Raw genomic sequence first — 26,605 nt, 5'->3', positions numbered from 1 at the left:
TGCCTGATCGAGGAATACACTGGCTTTGGCTGACATCCTGGCCCTGCATACCAGCCATAGCTGGACAGCACTGCCTCGTGTCTAGTTGTGAATTTTTCTGCCACTCCCATACCACATGGTAAGGAGAGGCCATTCTTCCACAGAATATACAGCGCGAGAATATACAGCATATACAGTGCGAGACTAGCTGGAGGCGAGTGTGCTTCCTTGTCTCCAGAGGCGTGCAAGATACTGGAGCAATACTTGAAATCACATTGCTGTGCTGCTTACCCAACAATACCACCGTCATATCACGCACTTACTTTACACTTCCAAACTCCCCTACTAAGTTCATTTCCAACCCTGACTAAGTGTAACTCACGCTCAACAGACAGCTACAGTCTGGTACAACTCAAGAATGAAGCAGGTTTTCCCCTTCAAAGGACCTCCTACCAACCAACGGCATCAGCCGATTCTCATGAACCTGCTAGCGCGACGACGCAAGGAGCGGCATGAGAACTTAACTTCTACACCCGGCCCTCACATGTCATTTCTTTCGAAAGCAACATATGGATATGTCCTTGTTTACGTCCCACTATATGATGCAGGGATGGGATTATACTCGACCATGGAAAAAGGAGACAGCCCCTTTCATCTGCCACTCCCTGCACTGTCATGCTAGCAGGCTCATGAGAATCAGCTGACCACATTGGCTTGACGGGGGTCCTTTGAGGGGAAAAAGCCACTTCGTTCTTGAGTGTATTTGACTGTAGTCGTCTTATTGTTATTTTTTGTTCTCTGGTGAGGGAGGAGACCGCTGTAGTGTGTATTCTGATACTTAGCCTATGGTGGTGGAGATTTTCTCTGTATCCTATCACTGGAACTATTGCGGTATCCTCAGAGCAGGAGGGTGTCCAAGGGAGTATTGCGCGGGCTGCGGCACAAGCACCTTGGTTCCCTCCGATTGTGGGGTGTCCTGGAGTCGGTCCATATGATGGTTGAGAGTGTATCTATCTGGCGCTATATGGAGCATGTGGAGCACTTGCTTGCCTAGGCGTCCTCTCCTGTAGTTTCTACATGTTTCTCGGGTGATTGTATACTTGTTTGCACAAGGGCTTCGCGTGGAGATAGCAAGTGCCACTGCTGGTTCTTGTGCTTGCATGGTATCTGTGCATTTGACGGAAGCTGCGCTTAGGAGTTTACTATCTCGGTCAGTGCAAGCCTGAGTTAGGGTGCCTTCGATGGGTTCGGCTGCATCTACATATACTGTTTCTTCTTAGGAGCCCCATATTTTTCGGACAGCTTTTGCTTCAGCCAATATTCTGCTGCTGTGAAAACCAGGGTGCATGTTCCAAGGGATTGGCCACACTGAGATGGCTTGTAAGATGTTTGGGTGGATGTCACTTCTCGGCAAGTGTGCAGGCTGACACTGCATGCGGAGGTGTTCAAGTACCAGGCTGCTGGTTTTACTTTTGGGTAATGTGGAAATCTGCGACGAGATCTGGCCCTCACTGATTTCATCTAGGGTGCTATGAACTCTAATTTTCTTAGTATAGCAATGCTGGAGTTGGCTGGGTGGCTTGATGTTTAACTGTTTATTTTTTCTTAGTCACTCTTCTCCCAGTTTAGGTAAGGTACTGAGTACATGCCGCTACTGGCAATGAAGGCATGAACTAGTCCTATAACTTCTTCCTCCTTGACCCCCGAATTTACAGCCCAATGCCTGGCTCATCATACATGCCACTTGATCCGCAGTAGTGTTTATGCAATCTCGGTGCATGCACAACTTTGGTTCTACATAAATGTTCTAGTCAGTGGTGACAGCCTTGAGTGCAGGTGAGAAAAGCCTTTGCGTCAACGAAACATGAGCAGTCGTGCAGGTTTTGAGTAATCAATGCAATGAGGAACTATACAATAATATGCTAGAAAATATTTGGCAAGGATTGTGCGTAACCGTTACTGAATGCTGCTTCCGGAACACCCGATTAGCTGACAACATAGTGCTGCTAAGTAACTCCACAGACAGATTGCAGAAGTGTACTGTATAAATGCAACGGCAGGCTTAAGAATAAGTATGATGAAAATTAATGTTCAACAGTTTTTGATCATTTGACACCATCGTAAATGTTTCAGGGGAATCTCACAAGGATGAGTAGAATTTGTAATAAGGCAGCAATTACCCATTGGCATCCACCCAAGCGCAGCCATATTGCTACAAAGGAAAGCTAAACAACTCCCACAGAAACATTGTAGTTAAAAAAAAATTCATCCTTGTCCAGGATTTGAACCCAGGAGCACCACTACACCGAAGCAGTCGCTTTACCATCTGAGCCGAGACTGCCAGCACTAGAAGGTTATTAACAGTACCTTACTGATATCCCTTAAAGTGTGTAACCAATGCATCATGCCAGTATTCACATAAGGGGTTGAAAGACGCAAACAAATAGAACTGTAGCTGTCCAAATGTGTGATGCTAAGGAAGGGGAAGAGATAGACATAACATTAAGTGGTAGAAACAAAGCAGTCTAGCTCAGAGAACTAACACAATAATATTCTAGATGGATTTAATGAGAGTGAATGGACTTGAACAGAGCACATCCAAGGAACAGATAATAAATGGTTACAGAGTGAGAGAGGTGAGAGAATAATATAGAGTGGCAAACTCAGGCAACTTTGCTTGCATAAAGTAACAGCAGTTGAAACAGGACAGCAATAAGTGGAGACCATGGAAGAGGCTTCTGTCGAGTAGACTAACTCAGTTGATCATGATAAGTACAATGGAGTCATTGTACTATTGTACAGTGTCATTCAAGGCACCTGCTATAGTACCAGTTAAAACAGCTCTTTTTTTTTAGGTTTTCTGCATCCAATTTTCATTGCAGAGAAGCTATACCTCTGCTTCATACCGCAAGTATAAGGTATGCCAGTTCTCGGGAAAAAAACTTATTACAGTGCTGTCTTGTCACTCAGTCACCTGGTATTGTTGCCAGCGGAAGATGGATGCACATCCTCTGATGTGTTGAGATATTTTATGCAATTGGCTGATGAGACTGCTCCAAAATAAATTTTTTGCTGCACGTCATCTTGAACCCCTCTACTGCCGACAGTACAGAGTCGATCACACTTGTCTAGAGCGCTCTGGCGGTGTGCTGCGGAACAAATGAAGTGAAATCTTTTCGCGACCGCTTTGCTAGTGTTAATGCACTGATGCCTGCGTGGTTCACGTGTCTATTCGGCTGCTATCCAGCGCAAGCATTATCAGAGAACGTCAACACCTCCTTTAGAATGTCGCCCTTCTTTCCCCAGGTGGCACCTCTCGAGCGCTCTAGACAACTAGACAGTGTGATCGACTCTGTACATGGAGCTTTAATGTCCCAAAGCTGCATATGAGCTATGAGAAACACTGAAGTCGAGGGATGCTAATTAATTTCAACCACTAATACGCACCGACATCACGCAGCACACAGGTGCGCTGGCATTTCACCTTCAATGAAATGTGGCCACTGTGGCCAAGCCTCAGTCCAATGTTCTTGGGCTTGGCTGCTAAATGGCAAAGCCACAGAGCCATCGCGGCAGCTCCATTACATAAGGTAAAAAATGTTGTCACCACTGGATTATGATTTTGTTCTATGCTCCCTGGCCTCATGAGCTTTCTTTAGATATTCCCCTATTCTACACAGCTCTATAACACCTCAAACTACATACAATTAACTTTTACAGCAGAAGGTGTACCGGCGACCAAGGGAACCAGCGTAACTTGGTGCAACGAGAGCCAAGAAGGTGGTGCACAGGTGCTGGTTAACGACTGACTATCTTTATCGCAGTCGCTAGAAAGTGCTCTCATCCAAGGTGCACCGTTTCCTTCCTTCTTCAATGATGTAGTGACTAGCCCAACAGTGTATCCTTTGCAAATGCATAGCGATTCTCTGAAGTCCCTACACTATGCTGCAACTGAAAACTCCCGCGTTAAGCAAGTGATTCATAAGAATGTTATACAAGTGGGCCGGCCAGTGGTCATGCGTCTTGCTTGGTCACGAGATCAATGTACACTTTGGGATCGGTGCTCACACAAAGCGTTCATAGGGAAGGATGTCATTCAGACACTGCTGTCCTTTTTCACCCCTGACTAGGGGTAAAGTGGTGCACGAAGGTGCATCTTTCTGACAGGGATTTAAGAAATAATGCTCAGCTGCTTGTGCCTCCTACTTGTCAGTAACAAGAAGCACCAATTTTTCCATGGTCCAATTACAAGCAAGTACTTTTCAATCCCAATGAAAAAAAGCTGAGTATACCTCCCCATATGCATTACTACATGCTGAAGCGTGAAATGCTTTATTTTGGAACTGGCCAATTTCTTGGCGACTGCTTTACTTCACTAACAATATGTGACCATGCAACGGACTCAGCACATTACTGGAACTTCAGTTGCACATTATACATTTTAATTTACAAATGAACCCAATTCATGATATGTGTATGGGTTAGAGTATTATAGATACCAGCATCAGCATCGTCAGCCTGACAACTCCCACTGCAGAGCAAAGGCCCCTCCCATGTCTTTTGCCAGCTGCAGCCGCCATATCCCTGCAAACAACTTAAGCGTCCTTAAGTGGCGCCAAACCTGAGCTAGTATGTGTTCTCTGCATTAGAGCAGCTGAGTCAAGCACGATCACACACAGGACACGTATAGCAGCAGACTCAGACCTCAAAGCGCATGAAAGCACCTACATTTTCGTGAGGGAAGTGAAGGTGTCAACAATGGGTGCTGTGAAATAAGTGGGAGCAATATTACAAGATAGTTACACACAGCGCTTTCTCAGCAAATCTTATTCTCATGCCAAAAAAGTTTTCATACTGTCGCTTTTAGTAACGGATGTTTTACATCTACAGATATCCGAAACTTCAACTCTACATACGCGAACTTCTAATCCAGGTCGCATAACGTGCAAACGCTCCCCGTCGCCCTGTACTCACTGGGCTTCTCCAAAGAGCGTGCTCGACGACAAATATATTTTGTACATTTATGCTCTTTCAGCAGTCATACCAATCAAAGTGCCTGAGCAAAATGAAAAGCTTTGGAGAAAATCGCCAAACTAACGAACACCCGAAATACAGCGGCGCTCAGCAGGGTTGCTCTAAATATGTCAGTGACCCCGCATCTCGTAGACCTGACCGCCGGTGAACTTGACACTGAAAACCGTACGACCAACCTAACAGAGAAAGGACCGGACGACATACCTTCGGAAAACAACGAGGCTTTGGCTCTTCGATGCGCTTGAATACGAAACGTCTGCCGAAGTGATGCTCCGTACCGAGAAGAGCGTCAAGAGCAAATGCCAAAGAACGAGGAAGCGCGAATATGATTGTGTTTGCGGTTTCGGTTTTTTTGTGTCTTGTCTAGGGCGAGATGAATAAAAAAAAGGCAAAGGTTGTCGGGTGCCGCAAACCGGTTTCCTCGTGGCTTTCGGAGCTCCCGTCGGAGCACATGCTTTCGGCCGCTGTGCCGGCAACATTAATCGTAGGAAACGTACACGATGCATATGCACCGCGTCTTGTTTGTCATTGACAAATGATCCCCAGACATACGCCACGAACGAATGCGAAACAGCACACGGAAGAACCGGAGAAGTCTGCAAATGCATGCTAGAGCAGTGGTGCCATGGAAAACGTCACAGATAAGAGAGTTGGATAGACAGAGAAAAAGCCAGATCTGCTGCATGCAATAACCTCAAAAGGGAGCAGCAGGCGCCTCACCTTTCTGTTACACCTCGCCGTCACGAATAGCGCCATCATGCATACAGAACAATACAAAGAAATACGCGTCACAAATTATATAAAAACCGTCGGCTGCCAGACGATAGGACGATGTAGCCTTTCCTTCCTAGGCCTAGCACACCGCTAAAAGAAAAGATTGTTGAGGGCGCCAGTAGCTTGCCTTTACGTGCAAAGCTAAATGAGGATGATTTTGGAAACAATATTTGAATCAAAATGCATAAATTAAATAAAATATAGTGACATGTTTTAGTACGGTCTACAACAATAAATAAAAATTCCCGCTTCTGGTTTTGGTGTTAAAGGGGTTGGGCTGTTTGACGACCCAAAGCGACTCGGGCTATGCGTATAGTGGAGGATTCCGAAAATTTCCAGCACCTGGGGTTCTTTAACGTCCACGAACATCGCAGAGTACACGGGCCTCTAGAATTCCGCCTTCACCGAGAGAGAGAGAGAGAGAGAGTAAACTTTATTGTTCCAATTGAGAGGTTTGGTTGCGTGCCCGGAGACTGCCGATGTCTTCCAGGCTGAGCGTGGTTGGCGCCCCTAGTCCAAGGCACCACTGTCCATGGCCATCCGGCATGCGTGGCTCACTAGGTCCCTTTGGACCTTAAGCTGGCTGCTGGTTAGCCGGTCCTCCCACTGCTCCGCATTTGGGTCTTTATTATTTCGGAACGCTACATTGTGTGTACATTCCCATGTGATATGATATAACGTGGGGGTTGCCCCGCACCACGGACATGTATCCCTATACTGCTCTGGATACATCTTATGTAGGACATGAAGGTTGTAGAAGGTCCCTGTTTGGAGTCTTCTCCAGCATGTCGCCTCGTATTGTGTTAGCTGAGGGTGTGGCTGGGGGTATTTGCGCCTTCTGCCTTTAATGAGGTTGAGGATAGCTGCGTACGTGAGCTCCACCGTCATCCCCGGGCCGTCCGAGGCATTTGACGCACCAGCTCGGGTAATGAGCTCGCGAGCTAGCTTGTCTGCCTTCAGATTGCCTTTGATTCCGGCGTGTCCTGGTACCCAGTAGATCCTATGTTGGATATTTTCATTGGTTCGCTTCGTTTTCAAGAGTATCTTTAGTGCTTTCTTATTGATTCTTCCTGCCATGTAGCGTCTGCACGTTCCCTGGGAGTCAGTTAAGATTGTGAGAGATTTGTTGGCGCGATAGCCCTCGGCTGCCGCTAGGGCTACGGCTATCTCCTCTGCCTCAGCTATCGTTCCATCTCTCGTAGATGCACCGCTGATGAGGTCACCTTCCTTCGTTGTTACAACCGAAACTGTTTTCTTGATGCTTTGGCTGCGATTCCATGGATACAGTGTGGCGTCAGTGTACACTACTCGATCTTGTGTGGCTATCTTCGTTTCTACATATTTAGCCCTTGCCTGTCTTCTTGCTGCGTGGAGGTTTGGATCCATATTCCTGGGTATGGGACTAACATGGAAGGTTCGAAGTATTTCATCTGGGATGTTTTCCGACCTGTCCTCGATGTCCAAGGCTTCTTTATAGTTCAGCCTTCTTAAGAGGGCCCTTCCTGTTGTCCAGTTCCTTAGCCTTTGTATTTGCGACATGAATTGTGCCTTACTAAGCTCATCAAAAGCGTTGTGCAGCCCCAGTTCTGCCAGCTTGTCGTTTGACGTGTTTCTTGGTAAGTTCAGAGCTGTTTTGTAGGCTGCTTTGATTAGAACCTCCGTCTGATTTTCCTCGCTTTTGAGCATGTTGTGGTATGGTAGTGAGTAGATTATTCTGCTGATGACTAGGCGGTTCACTAGTTTCAGCGTGTCGCACTCCTTCATGCCGTATCTTCTGGATGATACTCTGGTTATCATGCGGCAAACTTGTTCCGTTGATTTTTTAAGGAGGTTTATCGTGTGGTTTCATTTGCCGTTGCTCTGTAGCCACATGCCTAAAATTCGAATAGTCTCCTTTTCCGGGATGGTGTTGTCCTCGAGCTTTATTTCTAGTCTAGGCTCTGGTTCAGGCCGCGGTCGTTCAGGCAACTCTAAAAAAACAAAACAAAAACATGGCAAATCCAGAAATGTATCGCACCAACAAGTACCTTGGCGCCGTTAGCGGCCTTGAGCGATAGAGACACTGGATAAGTTTCCAGTGACTCTATTGAACGAAGGTACTCGCTATGATGGTTGTAGCAGACGGCGCGTACTGGCGCCACTTTCACGTTTTGATAATTTGGCTTTGATTACATCTTCGCGATGCATTGCTTCCAGCTGCTGCCTCACCGGATGCGCTAACATTTATTGCAAATATCCACGAGGAACGAAGCGTTTGTTTGTTTTTACAGCGAAAGCTGTTGTACACTTAAAAAGCCGCAACAGAGAAGAACCAGACACAAGGAAGAAACGCACAGACGTGGACGAGGCTGTACTGAGTGCTGAAGATCTATTAGGAATGTCGCATAATATATACCGGAAGAATCAACAAATCAAATTAGTTCTTATCATTATTTGTTTGCACCGCTGCGCAGGAAATTCATTTCTTTCTTCGATAGGCACACTGAAGACGCGCTGACGCATTGTTTTCCGGAATCACGGATTGCTAAGGCTTCCAAGATTTCTCGGGTTAGCTTGTCTCGGTTCTTTTTTAGTATCTGCACATGATGTAGATCAGCGAGGCTTGTTAGTTTTTTAGTCATGTCAACATCAGATGAGCCAGAGCTTCCAGCGTCAGATTGTTATGCTTCGGGAAGCGGGGTACCCCTTGACAATGCTATGCATAATCGCAGAAAGCCTCTTGCTGCTGAACAAATGTAGCAAAGAAAATGAAAATGCAACTGATGAAACCACGCAAAAGATGAAGTTTTCCATGATTCCCCATGTCCACGGGCTCACCCCCAATCTTAACAAAATCGGGAAGAGGCATGACATCGAGATCTTTTCCACGGTATCAAACAAGGCAATAAGCATGTGTGTCCGCGTGTGAATAGGCAGGTGAACAAATCTAGTTGTCAGGCCAAACACCGAACGAGGTACTCCGAATGCGTCCAAGGCGTCGTGTATCGCACCCCGTATCCCGTGGAAAGCATTACATAGGACAGACGGGGAGATGTGTCAATGGCAGAACAAGAGAGCACACTAACGTCATAGCAGAGAAATCTAGTACTAACCTAGCGGTGCACTGCAGGGTTTGTGAGGAATGTAAAAACTAACAAGCCCTGCTGATCTACATTGTGCAGATACTTAAAAACAACCGAGACAAGCTAACCCGAGAAATCTTGGAAGCCTTGGAAATCCGCGAATCCGGAGAGCAATGCGTCAGCTCGCCTTCAGTGTGCCTATCGAAGAAAGAAGTGAATTTCCTGAGCAGCGTTGCAAACAGATAATGATAAAAACTCATCTGATGCTTTGATTCTTCCGGTGTATACTATGCGACATTCCTAATAGATCTTCAGTTTTCAGTGCAGCCTCGTTCACGTGTGCGTGTTTCTTCTTTGTGTCTGGTTTTTCTCTGCTGCTGGTCATGTACCAACTAGCTTAACAATCCACCTTATTAAAGCTGTCAATTGTAGCTTCGATTTAGTCATGTAGCCCTGCAATCTACCTCGCAATCTATAGCGGCAGCCGTAAGACCTTTATTAGGCAATGAATTATTTCATATAATTAAATTAAATTAAAATAAATTTCCATCAACCAAATGTGGCATGTGAAGGGTGGAGACCGGAAAATCCTTTTTCCACGTTTCGGGAAAAAGAAAAATGCGAGATAGAAGATAGAGAGGGTGGAAGTATAGTGGAGTGTCACACGTGGCCAGACCAGATTTCACTGATTCACATGAGCACGGTTTCGGTTTCTCTTACGGCTGAAGGTGTAGATTCCACGGCCAAATGCAGGGCTAAATGGCTAAACCAAAGCTATTACAGCTTTAGCTGATTAATACAACAAGCCAGTAAGCTTAGGTTTACAAGTTTTTATTTTTAATTTTTTTGCATGTGCAAGGTAGGAAAAGCTCTATTGAGGGAAGAAAAACAAGAAATCATAATTTTGGGGGGATTGCTCCTGTCTGCTGCCCATGACTTTACCTTCGGAATAATGTTGAAATGAAACGCTTGCGTTTGGCGCGTTAGCCTAGGCACACAGAATACGGCACTAAACCTCCTCAGGTGTGCATACGCAGGAGCCGATATGCATACCGTCGTACGCCACACTTGCGTTTGCTGCACCAAATCTTTTTAATGCCTCATGGTACTACTGCAGAGTGGAGCATGGACACATGTAGAAGCACACCCGTGAAAGTGGAAGCACCATGCATATCTCGTCCAAGCTGTACTCAGGTTCACTTGCACATTCTTCTCAGAAACCGCAGCTGACGCTGCAGCTCGATCAGCTCACGGCATTGCCAACATTGTCCAGATACCGTTTACAAGAGCCGACGCAGCAAGACATCTCAGAATGCTTGGCCGAAACGAGCTTTAGCGTCATGGTCTTCTCCTGGAATCTCCGCATGCCGTCTGCACCGCCCAGACCCTTTACTTTCAACTCGGTCCTCCGTGCGGCCTCTCCCGCTGCGATGCTACGCTGTTGTGTCGCCTGTGGCTGGGAGTGGCGTTCACAAATGCCTACTCCCACTTAATCGCAATCGCAGACGCTCCTGCGTGTGAGATCTGCGGGTGCGACGAAACTATAGAACACCTTCTTTGTAACTGCCCTCGGTTTCAGCGTGAGCGTGCACTCCTGGCTGCAACACTCCGCCGTTTAGATCCTCGGACCCTTACTGAAGCCAAGATTCTGGGTCCTTGGAGTAAGCCTTCATCGCAGAGGAGAGCTTTGAAGGCACTTTTCAAGTTCTTGAAGGACTCAGGACTGAGTGCAAGGGTTGTGAACTATCAGTGTGTGCCCTGTGTACCCTTAGAGTAACGGCCAACAGACATGTGGAAAAGTGATCATATCCCTTTGCTCTCTCCCCTTTCTATCTCTCCCTCCGTTCCCCTTCCCACGTGTAGGGTGGCATACCGGAAGTCGCCTATAGTTAACCTATCCGCCTTTCCGTTCGTCTTTCTCTCTCTCTCTCTCCCTCTTCTCAGAAACAGCGCAGACAAGAGCCGCCGTAAGCAGAACGAATAAGGTGAACTATTCGCTGTTTCGCGACTTGCAGGCTTGTTTTGAAATCAATGTATACACAGTTAAATAGGCGTACAGATATCATAATCACCATCCTGCGCCCGCAACGTTGTTTCATATCCTAGCTCGCGAGAATGGACAAGATATATGCTAAAGATGTATAATGCATCCTGCGGCTGTGATCAAGAATCTGATGCCTGGAATTTTTTCAAGATACGAAAGCGATGACTGATGAGGCAAATACACCAGCTTATCTTCGATTTTATCATTTCGCTGAGGATATGGAGTCCATAAGTGTTTGTCTTTTTCTTCGTAACATTTCGACAAATAAACGAATCATGCATCGAAACAAGAATTCGCCTCTAGCGCACTTTCTTTGTGGTGCAGGATACGCTGTCCAAGCACTGGGGTAGATTTTCATGCCTAAAATTACGGAATACGTAAGGTTTGCAATGGAAACAAATTTCCTTTTCAAAACGCGCAAAGTTCTAGTAGTTATCAAGATTATCAATAAGGTTTCAGTCTTCTCCATTTGCTAACCTCAATACCACCTGTGTTGAGCTTAAAAGCATCCTTCCATTGCTAACTGCATCAGGTTAATATGCTTTGTAGTGGGAATATACCCCCGTTGCCAAGGGAAAGCATTTCGAATATTTAGTTATCAAAATATACCACGGAATTTGGGCAGCATATACCATATACCCCTAAAAGGGGGCTAGTTAGAGAACAGCTTATGTCATTTTCACTCCCTTAATAGGCTTATGGTGTTCAGAGTGCGGGCCATTTTTTAGTATTTCTTACAGTGAAGGCCTGAGGTCTTAAAAAGGCCCTCAGATACAGCTGTTAGAGGTACATCTAACACCCATTGGAAAACCGATGGGTAACCGGCAGCACTGAAAGTTGGAATCGAGCCCTTACCATACGCAAGTGATACAAAATTTTGAATGGACATCGTATAAACCGTGTATGGACTGTGAAAAGAAATTTTCATGACGGAGTGCTTTCACCAGAGGCACGTACAGTTGTCGCAAGCCACCTCCCTTTGACAACACACCAGTTTGGCTTGTGCGGTTGGCTCGCATAGCTCATCCAAGACCTCGGCCTGTGCGGCTTACGCGAACCACTTCAGTTTCCGTGCTGTCAGCGGCTGAGTTTTTCCTCCTATTTGAGCAGCAACTGCTCGTTTGGCCGTGGCGCTCCGAGATTTACGACCTCACGACGGCGCCGGCTAAATGAGGAAGGCAAATGAGGAAAGCGGGGTCATCGGCGCCGGATGTCGAGACAAGCACGTGTAAGCATAACAGTCACCGGTTTTTGGCATTTACGTGCAGCGCGGCCGACCAGGAAAAACAACCATGAAGTGACACTAGCAAGTGTTACGCTTAAAAAACTGGAGGAGACACATAAGCGCTGCTTTAAGGGCAGGACGCGATAGCGTAATCGATTAATTCCCATATATGCAGAAGGTCATTCTCTACTTGACATTCATAGATCCCTGGAAGTCCTCATACTCTTCCTGGCGCAGTCGTGCAGTGGTGCAGTGGTGCAGCGGTCAAGCGATGTGCCACTGCCCGGAGATAGAAGGTTCTCCCGCTGTGGGCCTTGTGCGGCCCAGACTGCTCTTTCCGAGCGACCAATCATTAATTTAACGGCCACCTGCCAAGGTGGGCAGTGTGCTCACTATCCGGTGGGCAGTCTGCTATGACGCCGAGAGGTCACGTGACCTAGGTGGCCACCTGCCTGCTAGGTTTCTCTCTGGGCACCACCTGCCAGAGTCATGCGAGTGATTTTTCGTTCACAAAGCCGACAAAGCCGACCACGGATTTTCTGGGTCACGGGGCCTTTAACGATATCGCGTTGAAATGCTAAGCAACCTATGCAAAATGTTATCAAGACTACATTAAGTAGAGCAGCAAACTGATTGCGATTGCAGACTACATTTTCCTAGGATACGATATTGATAATGAGATATAATGCGGTGGATGTGCACATGTGATTGGGCATATAATTAAGTTAACTGGCGCAGTGAAACCTGGTGGAGCAATGCGTTTATCCTGTTGGAGAACTAGGGAGTAAATTCAATATAATGAACTCGTTTTTTTCAGCGTTTTTTCTAGCTTCGCGCTCCTTCCAGGTGCGTCATGTATTCGGTTTAAAACTGTGACTGCATAATAATGGCCCTAAATTCTAATTACAAATCACAGTAACACATAAAATGCGCTTTAGAAAAATTTTGGTTCGAATGCTGATGTGTATCTGTTAGGTAATTCGAGTTTTAATTTGTTTCTTTTCGTCTCCGGCAGGCTGCACCGAAATGTTTTGCTGCTTCAATAATAATGAGAACGGGTAATAAAAATATTGTAATTAAATCAAATGACACCCGTAACCTTCTAAGCTGGTTCCAAGCATTCGAATTCGAAGCACCCTTCAAAAACACACACGCACAAAAAAAGAAAGTTGCTTCGGTATTCTTAATGTAGGCTCTAAACGAGCACAACTGTGAACGCTGATGGACGCTATACAGGTTCAGATACCTTGTTTCTGACAAGTGGAAAGAAAGAGGGGCGAAAAGTCACCTTCACATATAAACTTCGTTAAACTATATAGCACCACATATTTGCTGATGAAAGAACACACCACGCCCCACACACCCATTCAGACAAGGAAGAAAGTTGTATAAGGAAACGCCACGAAGGCAAAAGGATGAAACCCGCCAGGAGCTTGTTTGCGAGAAGTACACACTGTCTTGGATAGGTCGGGAGGACGCGAAGACCTATTTCACTTTGTGAAAATCCAGTCGCACCAACCGCAACGGCTCTGTTGAAGGGCAGCTACACAAGAGGCAGACAGTATGACGACTAAAAAAATGAACAAAAGGAAACCCCTCCCATCTAGGCGCGAGCCGAAGCAAGCCAGAACGAATCTTCCAAGACTTCTATAATGTGGCACTGAATTTAGATAGTTAACACCATTCAGGCTTTTTGCGAACACCAAGCCCTACAAAGTGCATACTTTTATCAATTACTTACGGGTCAGCGTTACAGACGCGCAGTTGTAATCCCGAACCGCCGTGGCGGCAGCTTCTAATGCATTTGGCTGCTGGGCATGCGGGCACGAGATGAAATCCCGGCAATGGCGGTCACGTATCAGAGGTGGCAAAATGCAAAAGGCGCCCATGTGCTCTGCAATGTTGGCTTCTTTAAAGTACTCCGGGTGGCAGGAATTAATTCAGAGCCCTTTATTTCGGATGCTCTTTCTCTCTTCCTTCTTTCACTCCCTCCTTCATGGCTGATCTTTAACGCGCACTGACATTGCGCAGTACATGGGCGCCTTTCGCGTTTCGATGGAATCAAGATGCTTCCCTTTTGGTCTCTCGTTAACAATAGGAGGTTTTCAGATGTGGAAAGGCGCATGCATTCCTTGCACAGAAATGTGGACACGCCTTAATTAAAAAAATATAGTAACCCAAAGCCCAATAAATAATAAACCCAACGCCCCAACGCAAAAGGACAGTAACCCAATGTTGGCTGTCGTAGAAGTTTCATGTCAGTTTTGCATTGTAAGAGGGCACTTGCGACTGCCCTGGAAGGCAATGAGGAGGCTGCAAATCTTGGGTTCAGCGACAAGCAGGATATACACATGCCGCTTTAGTGAAATCATGCTTGAAGATTACGTTTATCTATGATACAATTCTATTCTTGCTTTCCAAGGAATTCGCCGAGGCGGAGTAAATTTCACTCAGAACAGTAAGTGCTTTACAGCCCACACAGAGGTGGGCTCTAATGAGTACGTACTCTAATTCGTAATTCCCTGACGCCGTATTTTGCGCGAACAGATTTATTCAAGTCTTTATTTTTTCCTCGCACTGTGACCAGCTGGAATTATTCTTTATTGCCCTTCGCCACACTTTGATGTTTATTGGCTTAGTTCTTGTTTTCTGGCCATTCAACCCACCCTGCTTGGGCCTGTACAAGGTTTGCAGTATTGAATAACGAAGAAGAAGAAATGAAATCTAGCCAGCCTTGAGAAACTCCCTTGAAGTACTTAGGACTAATGTTGTTCGCACTTCGAATCAGTTATCATCACGGTGATTCTCGGGAGCGTACCCTCAATTAGCTATCCCCCTGCCGTCTAATACCAATGCTAGTTGGCTTAATTGGGGGTGTGATTGCCCCGGGAACTTGGTGGTCCCGGGTTCGAGCCCCAGTGCAAGATAAATTTTCCCGCACCTGTTTTAAATCCCAACAAATATGTGGAGCTTAGCTGTGTGACAAGGGTTAAATTAATTGTTATGAATCTCTATTCTTTTAATTAGTAACGCAGTCATTCTGAGCAACCTCAGGTGCCTAGTGGGTCTAGTGTGCGTTTATAGAAAACACAGAAGGGAGGGAAAAAAAACCTCACTCATGAAATACTAAGCCTATGGTAATACCGTCATGGAATCTCCACCGTGCCTAACAAGAGCTTCTAGTTATGTGTGGAGAAGCCCGGGCTGTGGAGAGAGCTAATTCGGTGACGATATAGGACGGTTTCTAGCTTTAGTTTCTGACACGGAGTGGGCGAGGTCGGTTTGATTTTGTAGTGCTTCCCAGAACGCAAGGGGTGTTATCAGGTTGTGACCCGCAGTAACACGCAGTGGGAGTACCGAGGGTTATGCTGTATTTAGTGGGTAGCGGTCAGTGTCGAGAGGGCAAGTTTGAGCGCCTAGCCAGTCCATGCTATATTGACACGAGAGGGAATTAATGGTAAGGGCCGGGTAAAGGGCTTTGTTGGAATTTCCACTATTCAAAATGGTATTCGGTAGTCACGTAAGGAGTTTTTGGTTTGTTTGGTGATCACGTTCGTTGCGTCATGGGACGGATGGACCTCGTGTAGTCATGCATGTCAAGGTACGTGCAAATCATTCCCTGAAACCGTGGAAAGACCCGGGATCTAACGTATGGGTGCTTTGAGCTAGATCTCTTCAATTTAAATTCAGTTCAATTCATTTCTCCTGAAAAAAAAATCCTGATGTTTTCATGGGTAAAAATTGCTTAAGAAGCCTGACTGTGGCCTGTGATACCATTGCAGTTTCGACGTGGCATTAAGTGCTCTATATAGACGGGAAAGGATTCATGGCGCGGCCTACTGATTTGCAGGTATCCCTACTTGCCGTTCGGATGAGCATTCCCGGAGTCGGGTGTGAGGAAAGCGGTATGGTTTGCATGATGGCCAGTAGCTCTACTTCCCGAAGTGAGGGTACATTGTCGCGTTAATTACGGAGTACCCAGATGCTTTCTTTTACAAGTGCAGTGGTCGCTGTGTGATTAGAGAGGGCTGACTCTGTCCGCTGGAGGGGCGGTTCAGATAAGGCGGCTGGCTCTGGGTTTCCTGCTCGCTACATGTTTATCGGATCCATAGTACTGCGCGAGGCGGGAAGAACAGATAGCTGGAAGTTTGTGCAGGATGTATAGTAGGTGAACTGTTGATGTTTCATGTCTTTTATAATCTCCCTACGTTACCAGGTCGTATGAAGACGATGAATTTAGGACTGCTTGTGCACGTTGTACCTTTCCTACCTTTCACTCCAATTTCAGCACAGTGGCTTACCGCGAGCGCTGTCCTAAGGCAGGCTCAGAGGACTATTATTGTTTTTATATCTGGGTCTTCGTGGAACGGGCATACATGCCAAGATCGGGTAAGACACGATAGTTGCGGCAGAAATACGCGCAGAATTGTGGTCGCGGCACAGAACTACAGGAGGGTACGCTTCGAGAATATACAGCAAGTTAGCCAGAAATACATTGCGAAAATTGTACAGCCTAAATATTTTCAACCTGTTAATACACGTAAATATAGGTACATGCCGGTACTTGTACATGTTCATGTACAGTCGTGGAGAAAAGTCTGTGGACCACGTGTCCCTCAAACGAATCCGATAGCTCTGCTATTAGCCGGCGGCTGGGGACCACACTTTCGGGGGTGAAAGTCAAAATTTTGTCCTTACATCTCCACAAATGTGGTCTCCAGCCGCCGGTTGCGTTTGAGGAACACATGGTCCACAGAATTTTTTCCGCGACTGTACATACACGTAACTGTGACTACAGGTGAGGATAGAAATAGATAGACGCAGATGTAGATACGTGTAAATGCATGCAGATGCATGCGGGAAGGGGAAATATCAAGTGCCACCGTCCAAACTTCATTCTTTTCATTGCGCTTAAAGATGTATGATGTTTTTGGGAAGGCGGCCTACAGCTTTTCGATGAGATTGGCTGAGGCCGCACCGCCACCGTTGCAGACTCCAGCCAACTGGCCGCACTGTCCAGGCTGCAGGTGCAGAGCCAGCCTGCCCGCGATCCGTGATCCGGACATCCTGCGAGAGAGTATTGCGTGAGCGCACCCGCTAAGGTGCTTAGCGTCGTAACCTCGAGAGAAAATCGAAAAGCGCCGTTGTAATCAGCTTGTCCCACCTAAACATGCTGGAGCCGATGTTTTAGCTTGGTAAGACAAAACCACCGTGAACCATACATCAGCGCGCCAGCAGCCACTACGGATATTAAGATATAACAGTATGTATGCAGCTCCGAAAGTACACTCCCCTTCAAAAGTTTTGAGGCCACAGTGTTTACTTGCGGCGAAATATTGGTCCATTGAACGCTCCGTGTAGCGGATAATTCTAAGCAAAAGTCAAGCTGCAAACTGCTCTACCTCGAGAAGAAAGCTTCCGCTAGCATTTCAAGGCCCTTTGATCATTAATGCTTCCGTGATCGCTCGATTATGCGGCTCAAGTGAAAAGCCTGTGGCCTTATGACTTTCGTCCAAGCCTTCATATACAGGGCGATGTTTTTTTTAATATTTAAAGAATTTCATTTTAGAAAACAGTGATATAAACGACGGTCGGGTCTGCTGAGCTAGCTTGTACAGCATAGCGCATATTATGTACCTCATACGAATCGATAATTTGATGATTAATTAGCTTAAATTGATGGGCTTCGACATCGAAGCTGAGTCCTGTTTTTCATTTTTTTAATTGTCAATGTAGTTTGAAATATCGAACGTCAAAAATACGCAGTTTAAAGCTGTTGACTTGGCTTTCCCTTATTACCTAATTATGAAGCGGTGCCGCTGTGCGTGGTTTCGTCGCCAAAATCAAGTTAACTTCTGTATCATCAAATACGCTCCCTGTGACTCTATTTGATGCATGAAAAGTGCGAAAGACGCACTCCTTATGTATCAAATACAGGCACAGTTCTCAAAATAAAGAGCTGTAAAGGTTTAAAAAACCACCATGTAGATATGTCAGTTTATATATAAGTACGATAGATACACAAGTTTAGGGGGGCTTCGTGACACGCACAACGCAAACGATAGCTTACACAAATAGCATATGACATGAGTAATTCACTCAGAGGCATTTTGGCGGGCTAGTTGGTTGATGCTTTTACATGCTGCACTCCTACAGATGGCCTTCATAGTTCAGCTATACCTATTCAATTGAATTATTAATTCGTTTAGAGTTGAAAGAAATAACATGTTGTGACCTTGTACTACTGCTAAATGTGTTACCGGCAGGTTATTCGGGGCTAGTCGCACAGGAAAACGTTAATAAGTGATGCGCTTTGCGATATTGATCATTCGTCGTGGATCTCTGAGTTAACCTTTGCAAATCCACCGTTAGCATTATCTGAATTTCATGAGGCCCATGCAAAAAAACTTTGGTTTCCAGAAAAAATAACAAGGTTTTAGTGTAATCTGTGTTAAGCATACTTATTTGCATAAGCGCTCAATGCATTCAAATTGCTTCACAACGCGTGATAACTCACATCTTAAACATATTTAGCCCACAACATCCTGGTAGTTGCACTTGACCAATATTCGTAGCCTTGACAACATGGCTGAAAATGAGTAGGTTTAGAAAAGCATATCGCATTTGTAAAAAAATGTGTAAGCCACCTTGCTCTAGTGCCTTGCAGTGTGGCCCGTTTTACATCGTCAGCAATGCTTATATTTTGAGGGAGCGGGAACTGTTGCCTTCACCTTTCCTGGAAGACAATAGCTCAACGTAATGGCGCAGTCGTGTGGAACGTCGCTTTAGTAATTAATATTTGGTGTCAGCGCGTGTCTGTACGATGTTACACCAACTATCCAGTGATAAAACTTCGCTCTGCATGATCTCCACTTTGTGGACCTCTAGGAAGACCGTTAGGCTGCCACCTAAATATCTGAAAAAAGTCTCATAACTTATGCATTGTCCTCGGGCACCAGCATTACCATTGTGGGAACATCACTGAGAGCCACTTATTTATTATGGGTTCGTGTCTGATGGGTGGGGTTTTGTGCGGGAGCAATTCCTACCGCGCTGTATCAAGTAAGAAAAGAGGAATAATCTCTGTTTCAAACGACTTAGGTTGACCTTCGAGCTGTCCAGACCGAGATGCTTCGTGTTGCAAAGTACAGCAGCGCTAAAGGCTTCGTTGATTTCTATCATAGACATATCCTCCATCTTCAAGCCAGCTTGAAAAGGAGGAAAATGAGAAGAAAACACTCAGGAATGCTGCCGGAAAGGTGCTTACGTGGTTATTTTTGGAGGAGCGGTTTTCAAGTCCAGCTGATACAAGCGTGAGCATACTCTGACCCGCCGTGAAGTCCTTCGCCACAAAAGTCTGTCACTTGCACATCACCGTGGAGAAAATCGGCCGATAAACATAGCTGACCATAGCAGATCAGCCACACACGTCCAAAACGACTACAATTATAACTGCGTTGCACAGTTTGTCCTGCTACATCTGCCAATTTTTGTAACCCTGAAATGTCCACGTAAACCAGGTTGGGTTTCCTGCGAGACAAAGGCTACTCTAGGCGATCTCCAGTGAACCCTTTTGCCGTCCGTGAAAAACTTCCAACAAAGGGGCCCATTTATGGTCAACTCTAGGAGTGGGACATTCGTCTTATTTGCATCATGCACATCTTGAGCTTTCTTCCTAAAAAAATTGGGGACCTGTGTGGTTTTTGCATAAAACACTTCGCGCTTGAGGGGGGAATCGTGCTTTTCATCTCTATCCTTAAATTCACCTCTGTCTTTAATATCCCCAATCCTCCTCTGCTTCGATTTGATGGAAACCGTGAATGCCTTGTGAGTACAGCAAACAAAATGTTTTTCCCGTTTGATGTTTTATGAGAAGCGCACATTTTTCGAGATCGGCGTAGAAAACCTTTGCACTACCTCTGCCAAAAAGACAAAAAAAAAAACTACTCCTGACCTTGGGCATCACGTATGCAGGTGCTACGCAAAAGTGGAGCGGTTCCAACGCTGCATCGGCGAAGCCTGCATAGGAGAAAAAAAAACATAATTAAATGGCGAAAAATCTACCGTGTTTTGCCGGGCCTGATGCCAAGACCTTAAACCTGTCTTCTACTCAGGTAAAGGCAAGCACCGCGCCTTTACCTGAGCGTGGCACTCAGGCTACGCCAAAGGCTACACGTACAGCGCAACCCGAATATCAATAAGCAGTCTCTCTCTGTGTGCCCCCCCCCCCCCCCTCTCTTCTCTGTGTGTCTTTTAGCATGAAACACTTTCTGGGAAATGATCCACGTTTGAAGCCACGCTTAATTTTTGCGCAGTCTCGACCGAACATGATTCGCTGTTTATCAGCATGACAGAATTACAAAAGCCCCCATTAACATCGCAATCAAGTCAATTGCAGGACAAGTGATTCTCCTATTTATCTTCAGACAGCCTTGTTTTGTGTCAGGCGCGGTCCCTAAATCTAGGTCATTTTACCAGTACTATTCTCCTCACCTCCATCTCTGTCTCAAAACGCTACGTTTCTAATCACGAGACGTCCGCTCTGTTGCCGCACGCATTCGCAGTCCACTTTAAAGGCACTTTCCGGTTACGTTAGCTGACAAGTATTGATAGCCGCGCACAAAGGCGTACAAAGAGCTTTGTAACTCCATCCCCTTCTGCGAGATTCTCAAAACTTGTTAATCACGACAGTTGTCCGTCATTTGCTTGCCTCATATCCCTTGCTTATCATGACTGAGCCATCGTGTCATAGTCTATCCTGTCCGGCCGGCGCCTGTAAGGCGAACACTAGTGTACCTAGCACTTTCAGGTAAGAGTTTGAGTAACTACTTATACTGGATCCTGGCCTGTAGATTTTTCACTTACTCACGATGCGCGCAATCGGCTTCACCCCGAGCCTGTCGGCTGCTTGGCGAGTAATGAGCACGCAGGCAGCTGGTTCGTCACTCAGCGTACTCGCATTGGCCGCCGTGATTGTGCCTGCAGGGACGATGCACGTCACCCACCATCATCGTCACAATCACCATCATCGTCAGGCCCTCTCTCACTGATTTCCCATCAGCCACGTGCTGCGCCGGGTGCGGCGGCTTTATCCCCGTAGACTTCTTAACCTCATATTTATCTACCTGACTCTGCTGGCCCCTTCTACATTTTGCTCCCTTTAGAATAAGTCCATCGATTGTCATTTCTACGCATTTATTGTCCCGCTCAGGTGCATTTCCATTTCCTGACCTCAGTTACAGCAGGTCGTGCATATTTCCTGACTCACGGCGGCCGCTTCCTATTTCACGTTGCCTCTATTGCGTTCCGCAGCTCTCTGTACTGTGCTGAATTAAATGTAAAGCCTTTATTTCAGCCTCTAAATTTCAGCCCCGTGTTTAAATAATGGCAAGAAAAAATCGTCACACATTACACTCTGTAGGCATGTTGGTAAGCTCGCAGCCATCTCCTCAGTTTTTCTGCCACATGCGCTCCACCACATCTGTACTCTCGTATAGTCATATCTCCCTTATGTTCGGGATTTGAGTTCACTGCTTGGCCTAGATATTTAATTACACTCCACAATGGCGGCTTCTATTACCTATCCTAAACAGTTTTTCCATCCCGCCTTGCATGCTTTCCTACAAAATCGAAACTTCTGGTCCTTCGCCCTCCTCGGGGAAGACTGGACAAAACTCCCCCACCTGGCATCGATGTCACCATTGATGCCACCCGCATAACAGAGGTAGACAAAGTTCGCATCCTGGGGATGGTTCCCCAGAACAATGGCCAGAACACTGCCACAATCAATAAGCTCACTGCTACCGTTCAGCAAACCGTTCGCCTCATCAGACGAAGCGCTAAGAAACACCGAGGCATGCGGGAACACGACCTCCGCCGCCTGATCCAGGCTTTCGTCCTTAGCCGGGTAGTATACTCCCTGCCCTATCTCTTCCTCTCCCGAGTAGAGGAGAACAAAGTCAACTGCCTCATCCGTCAGGCGTACAAGACGGCCCTCAACCTCCCCCAGCACACGTCGAATGAACGCCTTCTTAAGATGGGCGTACACAACACCCTCGCCGAGTTCACCGAGGCCCATCGATCTGCCCAACTTGATCGGCTCTCCTCCACCCTAGCCGGCCGTCACATTCTTGACGCCATTGGCCTACACCCCCCTGGCAATTATACCCACACCTTCTCCCTCCCACACCGCACACGGGACCTCATCACCATTCACCCCCGCCCCCCCCCCCCCCCCACACACACACACACAAGAACATGCATCCCGAGCATCACGCGGCTCGTCGTGCTGCTCGGGCTGCAGCCCTACACAAACACTATGGCGCACAGCCGGAGAGCGTCTACGTCGACGCAGCCTCTTGCACCTCTTCTTCCGCCTTTGCCCTGGCGGTAGTGTCCAATTCGTACACCCCTATTACGGCAGGCACTGTCATTGCCTCCACTCATTGCCTCCACAGGAGGCAGCCGTAGCCTTAGCCATCGCTACTACATCGGCGACCCACATTTTCAGCGACTCATAGACCGCGGTCCGTAACTTTGCGAAAGGCCGCATCTCCGAACCCGCTTTCCGGCTTCTAAGCCGGTCTCCCGCCCCTACCCGACCTATTCAGCTTCTCTGGGTCCCGGCCCACGCCGGCCACCCAGGTAACGAGGCGGCTCATTCTTTAGCTCGAGGTTTCGTCAGCCGAGCAGGAGCCGCCGACGCCTGGGGAGACGCTCGAGATCGAATGGACGCGTATCACGAGATCACTCTTCACTACCGTGAGCAACGGCTAACGTATCCCCCTCCACACAAGTCTCTCACTAAATTGCAGCAGGTGACGTGGCGACAGCTACAATCTCGCACCTTCCTCTCCCCTGCCCACTTAGCCCTGGTTCACCCGGGACTGTTCACGCCAGTATGCACCCTCTGCGGCGCTCCGAAAGCGGATTTTGCACACATTCTTTATTCTTGCTCTGAGCTCCTTCCACCAGCCGATTGGCAACTCACAGACCTCGAGCGATGGGAGTCTGCGGTGTCCAGTTCTGACCCGGCTGCCCAACGGCAGCTAGTGGACTGGGCTTTGGAAGTCGCTGAGAAGCATCACCTTCCGGCCACGACACGCATCCAAGAGCAATCCCATCACTAGGATGTAACAATTAAGGCTTGCTCTACTTTATAAAATGTTTCACCACCACCACCCGCATTGCTGATAAATACCTTGTTGTTTCCCTTACTATCTTTACTATCGTTCTATTTGGCGCATTTAAAACTTCAATGATGCGCTGTAGTTTGTTAAAGCCTCTGAGAAATACGATCTCATCTGCAAATCATGGGTTAATAAACGGCTGATATATAACTCCTAAGACAGCTCTTCCCAATGAAACGCTATGAGTAGCTTCTGTGCACATGCAACGAATAGCAGCAGACAAATTGTGCCACTTTGTTTGACGACATTCATGGTTGATATTCTATCATTTATCGCATGGAATGCTACGGTTGCTATGCAGTCCCTAAGGCGCGTCACTAAGGCCTCTTAATTCCCAAACAGCACACGGCCTTCTCCGTTTCCCCCCGTAGATGCTGATTAACAGAGTGCTGCGCCGATATTCAACATCGTGTTCTATGATATACGCCTTAGTAGAAGACGCCCAGACTAATTTAGGCCACTTGGGATTCTTTAGCGCGCAACGATCTGAAACGTTACACTAACGTTTTTTTATTTGAAACCTGGCTCGATCCCAGACGCGAGGTTCGAAAAGGCCGAGTTGAATGATTGCGGACTGCCGAACGATTGAGGGCAACAACACAGCTGGAACGCATAAATAAGAAAAAAAAGCTTGTCTACTTAAGATAGCCGTTTCATGCAGCGAGAAATGATCCGTATTTTCAGAAGCTACTAAAGCTTCCTTAAAAATAACATCCCACCTCTATTAGCTCATGCAAGTCCTTTCAATGTGTTTTCTATTTCGCAATAGGGCAACCAATTCTACACTTTCCATGAAAAATCACGGAACTTTCTCATCATTTAATCAATCGTTCGTTGCATTTTGTACCTTTTACTTGCGCTGGTTGCATTCACCATTGTACGCAGCCTGAAAGAGTGTACCAACAAATAAAAATCAAGAAGAAGTGTTTTGTGGAGATTCTATTTCATTTTCAGGCCTCCTTGCCATTGGTAAGGGCCTCCCTTGGTATCGGAGCTGGCAAATGACAGCTATATCACACGTCACGTTGCACACATTGCGACGAATAGGTGAAGAAGCAAAATGCCCTATCGCGAAAAGAACCTTTACCGTATAACGCTCATGCATGGATCTGCCAGCTTACGGCCAACCAAGCGACCGCTGTCCGGAGACAAATTACCTAAGCAGCTGTTTTCATTTTTCCTTAATGATAAAATGAAGTTAACCAGCCATCTTGTAAACGCACAAGGAATGGAGAAGGAAATCTGACAGAATTTCGGCCAAGGTTATGAAGCGTGGAAAATACTGAAAAACTAGCAAAATCCTCGGTGCACCACACCGCCATGCATCACCAAATATACGGCCGAGGTAATAAACTTCACATTTTATTATTCTGTTCTTTTTTTTTTTGCTACGCCATACTCCGTCATCACGGCCGTGAGACCTGCCAGTCAGCGCAGTGGACAAAAATAATTATAAGGAGAGGGAAGAAAAGAAGCCTAATACAATGCGTTTCATTCGACTTAATGTAGTTTTTGTAGCTATTTGTAATAACTGCAGAGCACTGCCATTAAAGTTGGATTATGCGGTCTGGCGACTATTTTGCCCAAGCATATTCCTAAATAATATGGTTGTTTAAAAAGCTTCCTCCTTTTAGGCGAAATCTTTACTGAATAAACGAAACACGCTGTGTAACGTTACCGGTGTCCCGTGGGCACGACAGAGCTCCCGCTGCGTTGCTAGCCTCCTTATTCCAGAGGATGCTTTTATTTTAATTTAGCCCTTCGCGGTGTCTCAGTAGCTTGGGCGTTCGGCTGCTGGTCTCAAGGTCGCAGGATCCAATCCTGGTAACGGCGGCCGCGTTTCGATGGAGGTGCAATACAAAAAATTCTGAGGGCACTTAAGTCTGCTTACGTTCAGGAATGCGAAAGCATGGAACAGTCTAGAACGCGGGTTTTTTCCTCACGGCGCCTGTATTCATTGCACTTTTCTGTTGTTTTTATTTTATTTTTTTTCGAATTTCTTAATTTTCATTTTATATTTGGCGTACTTATTATTTTTAAATGTTTTATTTGTTTTTGTTTTAATAACTTTATTTATTTATTGTTTTCATTTTAGCTTTCTATTTATTTTCGTTATTTTATAATGCCATGTTATTTTTCTGCTCGAGTGACGTCATTTGATTGACAGCTATAGTGTGACGAATTTCGCGGACGGAGGGACGGGCGAACAACGATGAGCCATTAAAGGCTTTCGCCTTAAAACATCCGTGTGTTGTGCAATGTAAACACACATTAAAGAACCCCGGGTGGTCTATGTTAATCCGAAGCCCTCCATTGCGGCAAACATCATATTCCATGTGTCACTTCGCGACGTTAATCTCCGCATACAATGCCAATCTGATTTTAATTTGAATTCATTTGAATTGATAAACATTCTGGGTAAAACTGGTCTCCTGAACGCACCCATGGCCGCGCTATCGCTTCGGACGTCTGGCTGCAACTCGAAACCGCGTGCGGCGGCTCCTGATAGCTCGGCTTCCGCGGGACTCCTATCGTTATCACGAACAGGAACGCGATATTCCCACAGGCTGTGTCGGGCGACCGTAATGACACAATATGTATGCAGATCTCAACGCAATTAAATTTTTGCTCTGAGGAAACGCAGGCTGGCATCTAAGCCAGGATCCTATAGCTTTAATTTACTGCATTTATATATTACACTTTCATATCTTGAGCACTGGACGGCTGATGAATACGGCATTCAGTCTGAAGAAAAAAATCATCGTTGTATTCTACCAATCGCGCAATCTTTGTGGGAAGCGCGACTGATAAAAACATTATAATGACGTATGCGCAAAGAACCGCAAATCGCATTTACACGGATGCTGAAAAAAACTTCATTGACATAGCAGTTTAATTTTCTGTGAAGCACTGCTGTCCTCACAGAAATGCTTGAACGCTGGAAATGGCCCGGGGTCAGCATACGCAACGCACAAAATAGACAAAGGGTCATGCATCAGTGTGCAGCATATTCAATATTATCTTGGTTTAAGACATCACGCAAACATTCATGTTTGCTACAAAATGTTCATGTTTTAAAGATACGGGACTTTTCAAAATCCTAGCGTCTTTTGCCGCTTCAGTGGCTCAGTGGTTATGGCGCTTGGCTGCTGACTCGAAAGACGCGGGTTTCATCCCGGCCGCGGCGCTCGAATTCCGATGGAGGCAAAATTCTAGAGGCCCGTACACTGCGCGATGTAAGTGCAAGTTAATGAACCCGAGGTGGTCGAAATTTCCGGATCCCTTCACTATACGGCGT

General features: G+C 46.3%; 1 protein-coding gene across 2 annotated transcripts in view; it reads right to left on the bottom strand.

Annotated features, from left to right (window-relative positions):
• Positions 1 to 5,871, bottom strand: part of LOC144099235 (acetyl-CoA acetyltransferase A, mitochondrial-like) — a 37,136-nt gene extending 31,265 nt beyond the window's left edge. Inside the window, exon 1 of one of the 2 annotated variants that reach the window (XM_077632387.1) lies at positions 5,734 to 5,871. In XM_077632387.1, the coding sequence (XP_077488513.1) occupies positions 5,734 to 5,772 (39 nt within the window). In that variant the 5' untranslated portion in view covers positions 5,773 to 5,871. Of the gene's footprint in view, positions 1 to 5,217; positions 5,348 to 5,733 lie in introns of those variants that run through there. The other variant, XM_077632389.1, reaches the window with a different exon arrangement.
• Positions 5,872 to 26,605: the final 20,734 nt, after the last annotated feature.

Source organism: Amblyomma americanum, chromosome 7 (assembly GCF_052857255.1).
Source record: "Amblyomma americanum isolate KBUSLIRL-KWMA chromosome 7, ASM5285725v1, whole genome shotgun sequence".
NCBI classification, from domain to species: domain Eukaryota; kingdom Metazoa; phylum Arthropoda; class Arachnida; order Ixodida; family Ixodidae; genus Amblyomma; species Amblyomma americanum.
The sequence above is the reverse complement of the archived record's forward strand: the minus strand, read 5'-3'. Positions and strand labels throughout refer to the sequence as shown.